Source organism: Octopus bimaculoides, chromosome 4, assembly GCF_046866305.1.
Source record: "Octopus bimaculoides isolate indiv1 chromosome 4, ASM4686630v1, whole genome shotgun sequence".
NCBI lineage: Eukaryota > Metazoa > Mollusca > Cephalopoda > Octopoda > Octopodidae > Octopus > Octopus bimaculoides.
In genome coordinates, this window is record NC_142931.1 from 138553073 (window position 1) to 138568354 (window position 15282).

The 15282-nt window shown below is 37.1% G+C and overlaps 1 protein-coding gene across 1 annotated transcript in view; it reads right to left on the minus strand.

The window, feature by feature from the left end:
- The window catches only part of LOC106868227 (polyribonucleotide nucleotidyltransferase 1, mitochondrial), a 400992-nt gene that overhangs the window by 178041 nt on the left and 207669 nt on the right, over positions 1-15282 (minus strand). Inside the window, exons 19-20 of the mRNA XM_089351556.1 lie at positions 13677-13748; positions 606-669 (exon numbers count right to left, since the gene is read on the minus strand). Of these exons, the coding sequence (XP_089207682.1) occupies positions 606-669; positions 13677-13748 (136 nt within the window). The remainder of the gene's footprint in view (positions 1-605; positions 670-13676; positions 13749-15282) is intronic.

Consider the following 15282-nt stretch of genomic DNA (forward strand, 5'->3'; position numbering starts at 1 on the left):
ATGTATGAGTATATATACGTATGTGCGTGTATGTATGCTTGTATGTATGTATGACGTATGTATGCATGTCTTTCTGTATGTACGTATGTATATATACATATGTGTATGTACGTATGTATGCATGTCTGTATGTATGCATGTATCAGAATATGTACATATGTGTATGTATGTATGTATGCATGCATGTATACATGTATGAGTATGTGTATGTATGTATGTATGTATGTATGTGTACATGTATGTGTATGTATGTATGTATATGTACATATGTGTATGTATATGTATGCATCTCTTTGTATGCATGCATATATGTGCAAGTGTATGGTGTATGAACATATACACCTACAAAGATGTATGCCTGTGTACATACATATGCATATATATATATATGCATGTGTAAGTATGCCTATATGCATATATATGCATGTGTGTGTGTATATATATGCATGCATGTGTGTATGTGTATATATGGGTTTATATGCATATCTGCAGGTATGCATATACATATATGTTTGCATGTGCATGTATGTATATATGCATTTATGTGTGTGTGAGCGTGTGTGTCTATGGAAGTATGTATGTGTGTATATAACAGGGATACTTACTGAATGCTTGTTGGACAGCTTCAGCAATGATTTGTAAAGGAAGGCCCAAAACTTTAATATCAGCCTGAGAAAGGGAAAAAAAGAAGAAAAGAAGAGAATGGAATCAGTAACAAAAGGAAGGTATTTATGAAATGTCAAAGAAGAAGAAGAAGAAGAAGAAGAAGAAGCAGGGGCCAAAATGAATGCAGATGTATTTGCTGTCTTTTTGGGGCTATGTTTTTTTTTTTCCTTCAGTACCCAAACAGAATGAAAGGTGACCACTGGCTTCCAATGTTGCTTTCAGCTAAATAACAATACTGTGTTAATAAACAATGGCAAGCAGAAAGAGAACAAGGGGAAGAGAAGAAGCTAACAAGAGCAAGGGGGTTGTAAAAGAAAAAAGAAAAACAGTGGCGGGTACTGAAATAAAATGGGTGCCAACAGACAATGCACTCTACTGTACATCTGCTTCTTGTTTATACAACAAAATATCATGACAGGATGTGTTTTGAATTCGCAAACAACGAGAATAGTGAAGGAAAAAGCATGTTCAGTCATTTTTTATTTGTTTGCATGTTTGCATGTTCAGCTTTTATGCATGTTTGTGTGTGTGTGTGTGTTTGTCACCATGCTTTGATACCACATGATAGCTGTAAACAAGTGTCACCGTCATACAAGTGGTGTCCTTCATTTCCAGTATTCTGTGAAAGCATGTTTGGTCATAGAGAACGATTGCTTTACTTGGAGACAGGTAAGGGGTGTGGCAACAGCAAGACTATCTGGCTGTAGAAAATCTGCCACAAGAAATTCCATGCAAGCATGGAAAAGTGGGCATAAAAACTCTGTGAGCAAACATTTTCAAAAATGAAGAATGTGAAGTCAGGACATCGAACGAGGTTGACTGATGAGCATTTGGAAGCAATTCTCTTGGTTGGATGCAGCAATTCCAAAACAAATATTGATGATATCTTTAAAATTAAACACCAGTTTCACAAATCTCACTGACCTTTTTTTGCTGTTTAGTTTGTGAGAGTCGATATGTGTTCACTGGGGGTGATATAACTATCTTATTGCTAACCGTGCCTTCTTTGATAACATTTTGGTAAATAAATATGTGGATTGTCTTTATGTTTTGTGTATTCACTGTATTGTATTAAACAAAATGGTTATGTGGTCTGCGCTCTTCATTCTCTCAGTTATCTGGCCCACCATGAAAAAAGTTCAGTGACCTCAGGTCTAACCCATGCCAACGTGGGAAATGGATATTAAAAATAATGACGATTCTCATTTCACAAAATTAATAGTACCAACCGCTGTTTTTGGCCTATAGCCAGACTTCAACTGCTTAATGCTAGCATTATTAGTAAACTAATTTCAACTTAATATAACCAGATTTTTATGTGCAGTTATGACCATGTATCTAAGAAAAGTTTGCTTATGAAATGATGGGCTTGATTTCTGTGAAGAGTACCATGAGCAAGTGTCTTCTAATATTGTCCCAGACCATCTCAAGATTTTTAGAGAAACGGGGTAGATAGAAAGTATGTAGAAACCTGTGAAGAAATGTGTTTAGTGGTTCAGGTATACAGTTCATAATTCTGGGGTCATGAGATTGATACCCAGTGACATGTTGTGTCCTTGCACAAGACACTTTATTTCACATTCCTCCAGTCCACTCAGCTGGTCAAAATGAGTCGTACCTGTGTTTCAAAGGACCAACCTTGTCGCATTCTGTGTTATGTTGAAGCTCCCTGAAAACTACATGCAGTCTATGCATGTCTGTGGAGTGCGCAGCCACTTGCACATTAGTTTCGCAAGTAAGCTGTTCTGTTGATCAGACCAGCTGGAGCACCTGTCATCGCAACCGACAGTGTACCAGTTTAAGAAATGTGTAGGCCAGACTGCGTCTGAGAAATTAGCTTTCTTTTCTTCTATCAGATTTGGAAGCTTTCCAAAAGCCATCAACACTACTTCCTCCAGTAACTTTCTTTTTTCTTAATAATCCCTCAGGTCCCATTTTCCATCTTTATTGGAAAAATTTCTAAATGTATTGTTGCCATTGATAAGAAGTTAGCTTCTGGAGCACATGATCTTGGATATGATCCTACTGTGTGGCACCTTGTGACAACTCGTACAAGTGTCTTCTACTATAGCCCTATGGCAACCAAAGCCTTGAGAGTAGATTTGGTACATGGAAACTGGAAGAAGTCTGTCATGTTTGTGTATATATGTGTGTATACACCATGTGTGTGTGTTTGTGCTTTTGTCTCCTTGTCAGGACGTTGCTTGACCATTGCACATGAAAGTCATTCGTTTACAACATTCTGCAAAAATACATCTGACCACGAGGTGAGATTCCCTTGCTTGAAAACAGGTGAGGGTTAATGACAGGAAGGGCATCCGTTCTTAGAAAACCCACCTGAATGCACTCTGTTCTACCTAAAGGAAAGTAGACATTAAAACAGTGATGATGATGATGATGATGATGATGATGATGATGATGATGACTTAAATAACAAAAATGTAAACATAATGTTCCACAAGAACAGATAACAGCCTTCATAACTCAATAAAACGTACATTGAGATTGCTTTGTTTCGTTTTTATATTGTGTGCATTCATGAACAAAAACCTCAAAGAACATTTCAGATCAAAGACAGGTTCAACAAGCAAATCACCGCTTCAGTGCATTACTGAGGGTTCGAGTGACAAGAGGTGATTGTGCACTCAGCTTTTCAAAGATTGCATCCATGACTGAAGCTTTCGGAAGTTTTTTCCATGTGTTGATGAACCGAAATCTCCTGCCATGAGTGCAAGTTAATGGATATATATATATATATATATATATATATATATATATATACATATATATATATATATATATATATATATATATATATACGTGTTTACCATAACGGTAATTGCAAGTAAGGAAATATGTGAAACAAATATTTGGAATTTCAAAACAAAATTTTCAAATAAAAGAAAAAGCAATTTTTACATTAGAAAAATTCAAAAAGCTGCTTTGAATTCTGCTACATGAGTATTTGATGTATAGATGCAATTACAGCAATGGATTTCCTTAAGAATTTCTTAATATCACTTTGTTTTGCAGATTTCTCTTTTTGTGATGATCACTATATTTTTAAGCATATCATCATCATCATCATCATCTTTGTCATTGTTTAACATCTGCTTTCCATGCTGGCATGGGTTGGACGGTTTGACTGAGGACTGGTGAGCCAGAGGCTGCACCAGGCTCAATCTGATCTGGCAAAGTTTCTACAGCTGGATGCCCTTCCTAACGCCAACCACTTCGAGAATGTAGTGAGTGCTTTTATGTGCCACCGGCACGAGGGCCAGTTAGGCGGTTCTGGCAACGACCATGCTCAAAAGGTGTTTTTAAATGCCACCTGCACGGGAACCAGTCTGTCGGCACTGGCAATAACCACGCTCGAATGTTGTTTTTTACGTGCCACCAGCACAAGTGCTGGTAAAGCAATGCTAACAACAATCACGCTTGAATGGTGCTTTTCACATGACACCGGCACAGGAGCCAATCCATGGCCCTGGCAACGATCACGCTCGGATGTGCTTTTAACATTCCACTGGCACGAGTGTGCTTGCAAAATCTTGTTGCATAGACAAACTTGGATTCTATTCAAAAATAAGAAAGAACTGCATCCAGACAGAATTGAGATGTAAACCAAGACATTTTGTCAGGTATTTCGTTTTCCTCTACAAACTAGAATACTGCTGGCAGCTTTATTTGCCATTAGCTTGGGTTCCCCTTATTCTGGATTCTGCCAGTTTGGAAGTTTACTATTGTGAAACAGAGACTAAGAGTGAATAATAAACACCAACGTGGCCGTTTTCGTGCGGGTGACACGTAAAAGCACCCACTACACTCTCTGAGTGGTTGGCGTTAGGAAGGGCATCCAGCTGTAGAAACTCTGCCAAATCAGACTGGAGCCTGGTGTTGCCATCCGGTTTCACCAGTCCTCAGTCAAATCGTCCAACCCATGCTAGCATGGAAAGCGGACGTTAAACGATGATGATGATGATGATGATATACATACATACATACATACATACATACATACATACATATAATATATGGGTATGTATGTGCATATGTATAAATGTGGACGTATGAGTGTATATATATATGTGTGTGTGTATATATATATATATATATATATATATATATATATATATATATATATATATATATATATAGTTCAAAAAAACAATAACAAAAAAACAAAAAAACAACAAAGTGAGGACGTGATATGGATAGTATTATTGGACGCTCAGGAAAGGAAAGAGAGAGTGTATGACGTTTCGGGCGTAGCCCTTCGTCGGAAAGATGGAAAGTTCGGAGAATGGAAGAACGGAGAAAGAGGAAAATGGTACCGATGCCCACGAGGTTACATGATGTATATATGTATATACAAGATGTATGTATATACAAGATATATGTATATACATGATGTATATATGTATATACAAGTGCACATATGTATGTATATGTATATACATATATATATATATATATATATATGTGTGTGTGTGTGTGTGTATTAGTTTGCATGTATGTGTGTGTTTGTGTATATGGATTTATGTACGCATGTACGCTCTCACACATTTATAGGTATGTGTTGTCCAACCCACTATCCGGCAGCGTCCAATTCTCTAACGGTTTTTTTTCAAATGAATCAAGTCATAACCTTATCCATCTATTGTTTTCATAATCGGTCATAATGTCTTACGTTTAAGATGATTCCCATGCTTTCCCTGATGAGAAGGTTACATCTTTAATATCAAAGATCCCTATGGATCACACAGGTTGTAATCCTTTGAAACATATGTAGGAATAAAGTATGCAATTATAACATGCGTTTTCTCCATTCCTTAAATTCTTATGTATATATATATATATATATATATATATATATATATATATATATATACATATACGATCTTGAAATCATGAGTGCAACACCCTAACCACTGAGCCATACACCTTCATATATATATATGGTAAATGAAAGACAGAAGATGGAATATACGAGAATTTATTATTAATCATGACAGTTATTTTGACACATCTAGTATCGATCCCTCACGATTAAGTGGTACACTTAACAGCTGGTTCAGGAGCATCCCGTGGTGCAAGTGTGTCTCATCAGGTGATAAATAGACACAACTCGTTAAAATAACAGTTCCACAATGCATCTTCTCATTTTGTAGAAAGAAAATCAGCAAAACGAAGGCAATATCTTCATTCATATGGAAGATCAAAAATAAAATCACAGATGCAAAAAAGAAACAAGCACGCAATACAGCGAGAAAAGTGTTAAAATAACTGGTATAGGCAGCGGTATGCATTGTATGTATGTGTCTTTGGGTTTCTGTTCCCTATGCCCACCCTTTTACAACTCATATGTGTTTACATCCCCACAACTTAGCAGTTGTTCAGCAAGGGAAACTGACAACATAAGTATCAGACTTTACAAAAATAAGTACTAGGATGAACTGTTCCACTAAGAGCTTTCAAGGCTGCCATCCAATGATTGAAGACCTCAGTAAGGCTGCAATCCAATGACTGAAAGGCATAAAATATAAAAAATTCCATAAGAAGAGAGTAAAATGCATAATAGCGTGGCCGTTGCCAGTACCGCCGGACTGGCCTTCGTGCTGGTGGCACGTAAAAGCACCCACTACACTCTCGGAGTGGTTGGCATTAGGAAGGGCATCCAGCTGTAGAAACTCTGCCAGATCAGATTGGAGCCTGGTGTAGCCTTCTGGCTTGCCAGTCCTCAGTCAAATCGTCCAAGCCATGCTAGCATGGAAAGTGGACGTTAAACGATGATGAATGGCAGTAAGACAGACAGCTGAAGCAATAGCTAACTGCACACCAGTTGAGAAGAGCAGTTCATAAATGCTCAACTGCAGAGAGTTCGTTCAAGTGGAACATGAAATCTGTATAAGAAGGAATAAAGGAAATGAAACAGCAAAAGTCTATAGAAAAAAGAGATGTGTACAAGAGAGAGAGAAGAATTATTTATTTCTCAAAGAATGTTAAAAATAGAATAGAATTACGTGATTAAAGACTGTTAATTATAATGACTTTTTCCTTTCGTTTATCTCGTTAGTTCACCAAAGATCAAAGTTTATCAAAGCTTTTGCAAAGATGGTGGGAGATGGAAAGAAAGGGGCGACGGAAGAATAAGTCGTTCTGTGTGATTTAATTATTTGCTTTCAGCAAGTCAGTTTAGTTACCAAATGGTCAGCTCACGGTATTTACACTGCAATTTCAAATGATTCATTACCGCTCAGTATGTTTGCCATATTGAAGGGAACAAATAAATGAAAACGAAAAAAAAAAAAAAAAAGAAACTAAATTTAATATTTCCTTCTCTCTTTTGTTTTCTGATTATGGTGGTGGTGGAGTTTTATAACCCGCACTCCATCAGTAACAATGATGAGTGTCCCAGTTGATCTGATCAATAGAACGGCCTGCTCATAAAATTAACATACAAGTGGCTGAGTACTCCACAGACATGCATACCCTTAACATTGTTCTCAGGGAGATTCAGCGTGACACAGAGTGTGACAAGGCTGGCCCTTTGAAAAAAAAAAATGTACGATTCATTTTTTCCAGCTGAATGAATTGGAGCAATGAGAGATAAAGTGTCTTGCTCAAGGACACAATCGTGCCACCATGAATCGAACTCATGATTTCACAACTGTGAGCCAACTACCTTAACCACTAAGCCATACACCATCACAATATACATATTTCTTACGTACCATTTAATATTGTTATTTTCCATTAAGCCATGTGCCTTTCCTCGTCACTTAATGACAGAATGGTGCTACAGGTCGCTACTGTTAGCAGACATGGTGTTGGTTTATTTATTTCTAATACCAGACCTCAAGGGATTTCTCTTGGCATCCTCAGTGTTGATGATGTACTTTTCTTTGCCATTCTTCACATTCTTCAAACTGTGTCAAGTCGAAATGTTCCATTTGTTGCAAAGTTTGTATGAACACAGTTACTGTACAAGAGATTTAATGTGCAAAGGCCATGTGTACTGTTATTACTATCTCTGCTTCAAAACCATCAACTAAAACATTTTTATGTATTAATTGTTAATTGAAATGTTCACTCTGTTCGTCTTTTTGTTTGTTCAATTGTCTTCTTTATCTGGTTTACTTTTTGTAATGTTTTTGTTCTTTCCTCATTAGATATGTTTTGTCAGGTGACATACTTGTGTTTTGTAAGCATTATGAAAGGGAAAATATCATATAGGTGCAGGAGTGGCTGTGTGGTACATAGCTTGCTTACCAACGACATGGTTCCAAGTTCAGTCCCAAAGCCTTGTGAGTGGACTTGGTAGACGGAAACTGAAAGAAGCCCGTCGTATATATATGTGTGTGTGTGTGTGTGTGTGTGTGTGTGTGTGTGTGTGTGTGTGTGTTTGTGTGTCTGTGTTTGTCCTCCCAACATCGCTTGACAACCAATGGTGGTGTGTTTACATCCCCATAACTTAGCAGTTCGGCAAAAGAGACTGATAGAATAAGCACTAGGCTTACAAAGAATAAGTCCTGGGGTTGATTTGCCCATGAGGTGACTTTCCATCCACATTTGTACCCCAGAGGAGAACTTCTTCGGTGTACTCATGGTCATTTGTGAAACGACAGAATCGAGTACTCTTGGCAGAATAATGTAAACACAAGAGGGTTAAATACAGTTTAGCTTCAGAATAAAATAAATATTTGTCCTTCTTCATAGTCCCTTAAGCCACAGTGGCTTCATGCCTTGCTTGGGACAAAATCATATATTAAAAGAAAAAAAAAATGGAATATGTGTGATTATCTTCAATACACAAATGGCACCATGCGAAGATTTAGAAATATCAGTACATCGCCATCATCCTATCATTACCCCTCATCAATAACATTAGTTTTATATCCATTGTATGGATGAATTCTAAGCACATCTCCCGTGTCCATACATAGTGTTTCATTGACTGGGATTTCATATCTGAAAGCCCTCCATTTTACCAACTGGCTTTTCTTTCTAAAGTCCCTGAAACAGCTACATTTTATTCCTTCTGTAAATTAAGATACAGCCATTTTATTGTCTTTTTCACATATTACATCTAAACTTTCTTAATCAGACCACAACCTTAGTTATCAATCTTAGAAAAATTACAGACAAATGGCCATGAATCACTCCCCTTAAAACTGGAAATCTTGTAGAAGCGGTGGAACATTCTATCAAATTTACTAAAGTGATTGGCAAAGGCCATCTAATGTGTCAAATAAACCCCAAAGTTGTTTTATTTTCTTGAGCTTCAGTCTAATTAAAGTGCAGAGAGATCAGAGTCAGCGATCAAGATAGTAGGCAATACTGAATAAATGCTTTTAGCTGCAAAGAAAAGAATCCAATATATTTATTTATTTCAACGCATCAGAGAAGCATTTGTTTAATTGCATTACTTTATCACCTCCGTTCAATAGTCTAAGTCAAAGAAATGCTTTTGAGTCAAATAAATGAAATTTGCCGTCTTTAGTCCAAGTTATCACCAATACATGTTATTTACCAAGAACATGCTGTACCAAAATATTGGGCAACCAAAGGACAAAACCTTCAGGTACATCAACTCGACTTCTGTAATTTTGACTCATACAGGTTTATCAAATACCATACAACATAGATTCATGATTTATTAAAATTCTCTCTGCCTCAAAACCAGTAGTTCTCAACCATTTTTTTTCTTTTTCAATGGACCCCTTTGGTTCCTATTTTACTTGGGTGGACCCCATAGTCATTTGGTGTTTAACCCTTTAGCATTTAAACCAGCCATATCCAAACCATTCACATCTGGCCCCTCCTACCTACCCTACAATGTCATTCTAAAAACAAACAATCCCATCATCATAATCCTGAGGCTACAAATTAATGCACGATTAAATTAAAGCAATGTCAATCAATAAGCATCAAACTCAACAGAGTAATTTGAATCACACACACACACACACACACATATACAAAACCATGTGGTTGCAACATAAGCCTCTTAACAACACAGCATACCTTCTGTAACTTATCTGTTTATTGTGTGGAGAGAAAAGTCACATGCAGCTTAACACTTGCCCATTTGTGCTATCCAATCCAGAGCTTTCCATGGAAGTCCAGTTGTTATTCAGAACTCTTTACTTTTGATAAAAAAAAATAGTATAAGACGCCTTTCAAAGTTACTGAAGCTATAAATCAACATTACTAATTTATTCAAACTGCCATTCAAAGAAAGACATATGGAGGTGCACCAAACATATTACTCATCCAAAAATCGGATAATTTCCATAGAGATACTGAATCATATACTTAGGACTTTCAATGGGAAACGCTAGAGTTTTCTAAAGAGTAACACCATTTAATATTATTAGTATTATTTTAGGTGGTGAGCTGGCAGAATCGTTAGCACACCGGGCAAAATGCTTAGCAGTATTTCATCTGCCACTACGTTCTGAGTTCAAATTCCACCCAGGTCAACTTTGCCTTTCATCCTTTTGGGGTTGATAAATTAAGTACTAGTTATTCACTGGGGCTGATGTAATCAACTTAATCTCTTAGTAGTTCAACAAAAGAAACTGATGAAATAAGCACTGGGCTTTAAAAAAGAGTAAGGATTGCGAGGCTGATTTGTTCTACTGAAACCCTTCAAATAGTGCCCCAGTATGGCCATAGTCAAATGATTGAAAGAAGTAAAAAAGACACACACACACACACACACACACGCACACAGTGTTTCTTATTTCTTTATTGCCCACAAGAGGCTAAACACAGAGGGGACAAACAAGAACAGACAAAGGGATTAAGTCGATTACATCGACCCCAGTGCGTAACTGGTACTTAATTTACCGACCCCGTAAGGATGAAAGGCAAAGTCGACCTTGGCGAAATTTGAACTCAGAACGTAACAGCAGACGAAATACCGCTAAGAATTTCGCCCGGCGTGCTAATGTTTCTGCCAGCTTGCTGCCGGTGTTTCTAGTTACCAAATTCCACTCACAAAGCATTGGTCAACCCAAGGCTATGGTAGAAGACACTTACCTAAGCGATGCATAGTGGTACACAGTGAGCTTGAACCGTTGACTGCACGATTGCAAATCAGCCTTCTTGACCACTTAGCCATGCCAATCCTGCCAATGTAACTTGCTATCATTTGCAAATACTGAATAACAATGAGTTGTAACCAAATTCACAAGTCTCTTTCTTTCGCTATGGTGGCCATCAGTTCACCATAGGAGTTAGCAGCTTTAGATATGTATCTGAACATTGGTTCAGAAATATTGAAATTACTGAAAGCATTGAAAAAAAAAAAAAAACCAGTAAGAGCCTGGTCTACTATCTACACTCGTCAACTCTATTCAGAATATATATATTTGCTGTATGGTTGACTTTGCATCATTCACTAGCTCTATCAATGCTTGTATTTTCCAGACAGCTTGGTGTAATATTTTTTTTTTTTCATATTTTTGCCTTTTTACATATATATATATATATATATATATATATATATATATTTTTTTTTTCCCCTTTTTTTACACTAAATTTTTTTTCCTTTTTGGTACATAGAGTTAGTTATTTACTTGCCAACATGAAGTCTCAAACATTCTGTCAGGTGAAAAAAAAAAAAGAAAAACTCGGATGATAAATTATTATTTGCATTAGTTTTTATGATCTTTCTGAACTCACTCTAGACTTGTTATATACACACACACACACATATATACATACATACATACATACATACATACATACATACATACATAAATACGAGTGTGTAACACAATATATTGTCCCCCGTCCCCTTTTCATATATAGATTATGTATAGTTATTTCTTCCCACTAGGCTTAAATGGAATGCTTTACCGAAAGAATAGTGGACTGAAGTCAAAATTCTAGATATGCTGACAGCGGCAGTTTAGCTATGTTGCCTTTCATTTATTTTTACTTTCATTTTCATTTTTAATCTTATATTTGTTTTACTTTTTTATTATTATTACATGCATTAGTAGACAATAGACTTGTTGGCCATCTGAGCTCAAAGAAGGATCTGATGGAGCAATCGATGCTTCAAAGCACTGTCATGGGTAAGAATGACGTTTGTGTGCACTCAACTTTCCAAATTTTATCTCCCATCCAATGAGATCGTTCCAATTGTAGCTTCTAGAAGTCTGTTACTACTCAAACAAACACTGATGACTTGCACGTTTAGTTTTAATATCTTTCGGCAGATTCCAACATGAATATGCATAAAGGAGAACAAGTTCTCTTTCATGATGAACATGTTCGTAACACACTTGATTCATTAGCACAAGGAACTCCAGAACAATCAGTATTTCAACATTGTTATGTCTCATCAGTCAAACGTACTCTTGAACCAATGAAATGATGCTCTTGTTTATAACTTTGGCAAGCAATATTTGTCAACTGATAAATAATGACTGCTCCTGTCTAATGTATTGGCCTTAAGCCAAGTGAGACCATAACCCATGGCCTATGCCAGTGGTGTAGAACCAACCCACTTATGAGTACCCTTCATTCATTGGACAAAAAACTTTGCTTGCGAAGACCTGTTGAGACAAGTGAAATCAAAATTGCTGACGTGGCTGATGATAGTACCACCTGACTGGCACTCGTGCCAGTGGAACATTAGAAGCACCATCCAAGTGTGATCGGTGCCAGGGCTGCTGTGCCAATGGCACGTAAAACGCACCATTCGAGTGTGATCGTTGCCAGTTTTGCCTCACAGGCACATGTGTCAGTGGCACATGATAAACAACATTTGAGCGTGGTTGTTGCCAGTGCCACTGGACTGGTTCTCGTGCAAAAAACACCATTTGAGTGTGGCCGTTGTCAGTACTGCCTGACTGGTCCTCGTGCTGGTGACACGTAAAAGCAGCCACTACACTCTTGGAGTGGTTGGCGTTAGGAAGGGCATCCAGCTGTAGAAACTTTGCCAGATCAGACTGGAGCCTAGTGCAGCCTTTTGGCTCGCCAGTCCTCAGTCAAACGGTCCATCCCATGCCAGCATGGAAAGTGGACATTAATCGACGACGATGATGTTGATGATGAGAGTGTATGCAGGTGCAAAAGCACAAATTCTTATCCAATGATATCATGTATTATACAACAACAGTGCTACATTGCTCTGACTTGCTATTGTTTCTAGATTGGCATGTATGCATTATGTGTAGTAATGTTGTCACAGTAACTTGCTTTTCGTGATACAGACAATGGATGAGGGTGACAAGCTGGCAGAATCATGAGCCTGCCAGATGAAAATGCTTAGTGGTATTTTGTCTGCTGTGAAGTTCTGAGTTCAAATTCCACCGAGGTCGACTTTGCCTTTCATCTTTTCGGGGGTCGATAAATTAAGTACCAGTTGCATACTGGAGTCGATCTAATCGACTGGTCCCTTACCCACTAAAATTTTCAGGCCTTGTATCTAGAGTAGAAAAGAATATTATACAGAATGTAAGGCAGTGAGCTGGCAGAGACATTAGCATGCCAGGCGAAATGCTTAGCGGTATTTCGTCTGTCTTTACGATCTGAGTTCAAATTCCGCCGAGGTCGACTTTGCCTTTCATCCTTTGGGGGTCAATAAATTAAGTACCAGTTGTGTACTGGGGTCGATCTAATTGATTGGCCCCCTCCCCCAAAATTTCGGACCTTGTGCCTAGAGTAGAAAAAAAGATATAGACAATGGATGACAACATTCTTTAACATTTGTGAATGTGTGTGTGTGTGTGTGTGTGTGTGGTAATATTAGTCATGGCAGTGGTGTGATAGTGGAACAAGCACTGAATCAAAATTATTTGGCACAGGGACCAAGAGGTGATACATTACATGTAAAGAGAGTGAAGGAGGGAAGAAATGAGATTTCACTTAGGAGACAACATGGCATTAGCAATGTGTTTATAAGTAAAGAATAGTTTTGTCATGACAGAAGAAACAACGAGAAGATACAACTGAGAAAAGTCATGCTGAGCGCAGAAACGGAATATTACCTGTAGAGCAGTAATTCCTTTCCTTGTACCAGCTAACTTGAAGTCCATGTCACCCATGTAGTCTTCAATACCCTGCAAAACAGAAATGCAAAGCATCAAGTGTGAGAACCTGTAAATAAAATTAAAAAAATAAATGCGCCCTTTTAAAGCCTAACCAGGCTCATGGGGGCCAGCCAGTGGGCGCTGGCATCGATCATGTTCGGATAGTGCTTTTTAGATGCCACTGGCATGGGGGCCAGTCAGTGGGCGCTGGCATCGGCCATGTTTGGATGGTGCTTTTTAGATGCTACTGGCACAGGAGCCGTGTGTGTGTATAACGGTCTTCTGTAAAGTTACAGTTTCTTTCCCCCTACAAAATTTCACCCATATGGCATTGGTCAACCTAAAGTTAAAACCAACGATACATGTAACACACTAGGATCGAACCTGAACTGTGTAAACCCTAAGCAAACTCCTAAATCACACAGTCACACTAACACACACACTCACACATACACACAAACATAACACACATGTATAACACATCACTGGAGTGTGTGTGTGTGTGTGTGTGTGTTATATACATCAATGTAAATGCATATGTGATGAAGATGGAAACATGAAAAGAGGTATTAAGTACACAAAACCCAGTTCGGAAAAGAAGTGTTCTGTTGTAAACACGTGCTAAGTGTTAGCATCAAAAGAAATGCATACACAGACCTGTGCATGTGTATATATATATATATATATATATATATATATATATATATATATATATATAAATATATATATACATATATACATATATATATACATATACATACATATATATACATACATACACACACACATATATATACACATACATATATATATACATATATAGACATATACATACATATATATACATACAGACACATGCATACATATATATACATACATACACATACATATACAAACATACATACATATATATATATATATATATATACATACATATATATATATATATATATATATATATATATATATATATACGTACATACATACATATATATACAAACATACATGCATGTATGTATGTATGTATGTATGTATGTATGTATGTATGTATGTATGTATGCATGTATATATGTATATATATGTATGTATGCATAAGCCCACCACCACCTTCACTATCGCCATCAACAAGTCTCTGCCAGTAAAATTTCAGGTCGAGACAAAAGAGAAGGAGAAGCACCAAAAGCCGTAGAATTTCTCAAAGTAGCACTGTAAATGTATATTTAGCAAATATAGCTGGGCAACACATCAATATCGCTATAAGACAGAATTCCATATAGATTCACTGTAGTTGACGCTAATTCCAAAAGGCTGTTGCCATTAGCAACTGATTTGCATTAAAGATGCAACAGAATGCACAATAATCTGTTGTGAGATAAGCAGGTAAAATTCAAAAACTAACAACAACAACAACAGCAACAACAACAACAAGTGAAATGACAGTAATAAAATAACAATGCTTCCCTACTGTTTCCACCCCCACCCACTTTCATTTTGTCTTTGTTGTTTTATATATTTTTTCTTAAAAAAATTATTTCTTAAATTTATTTTTATTTAGTTCATTTTA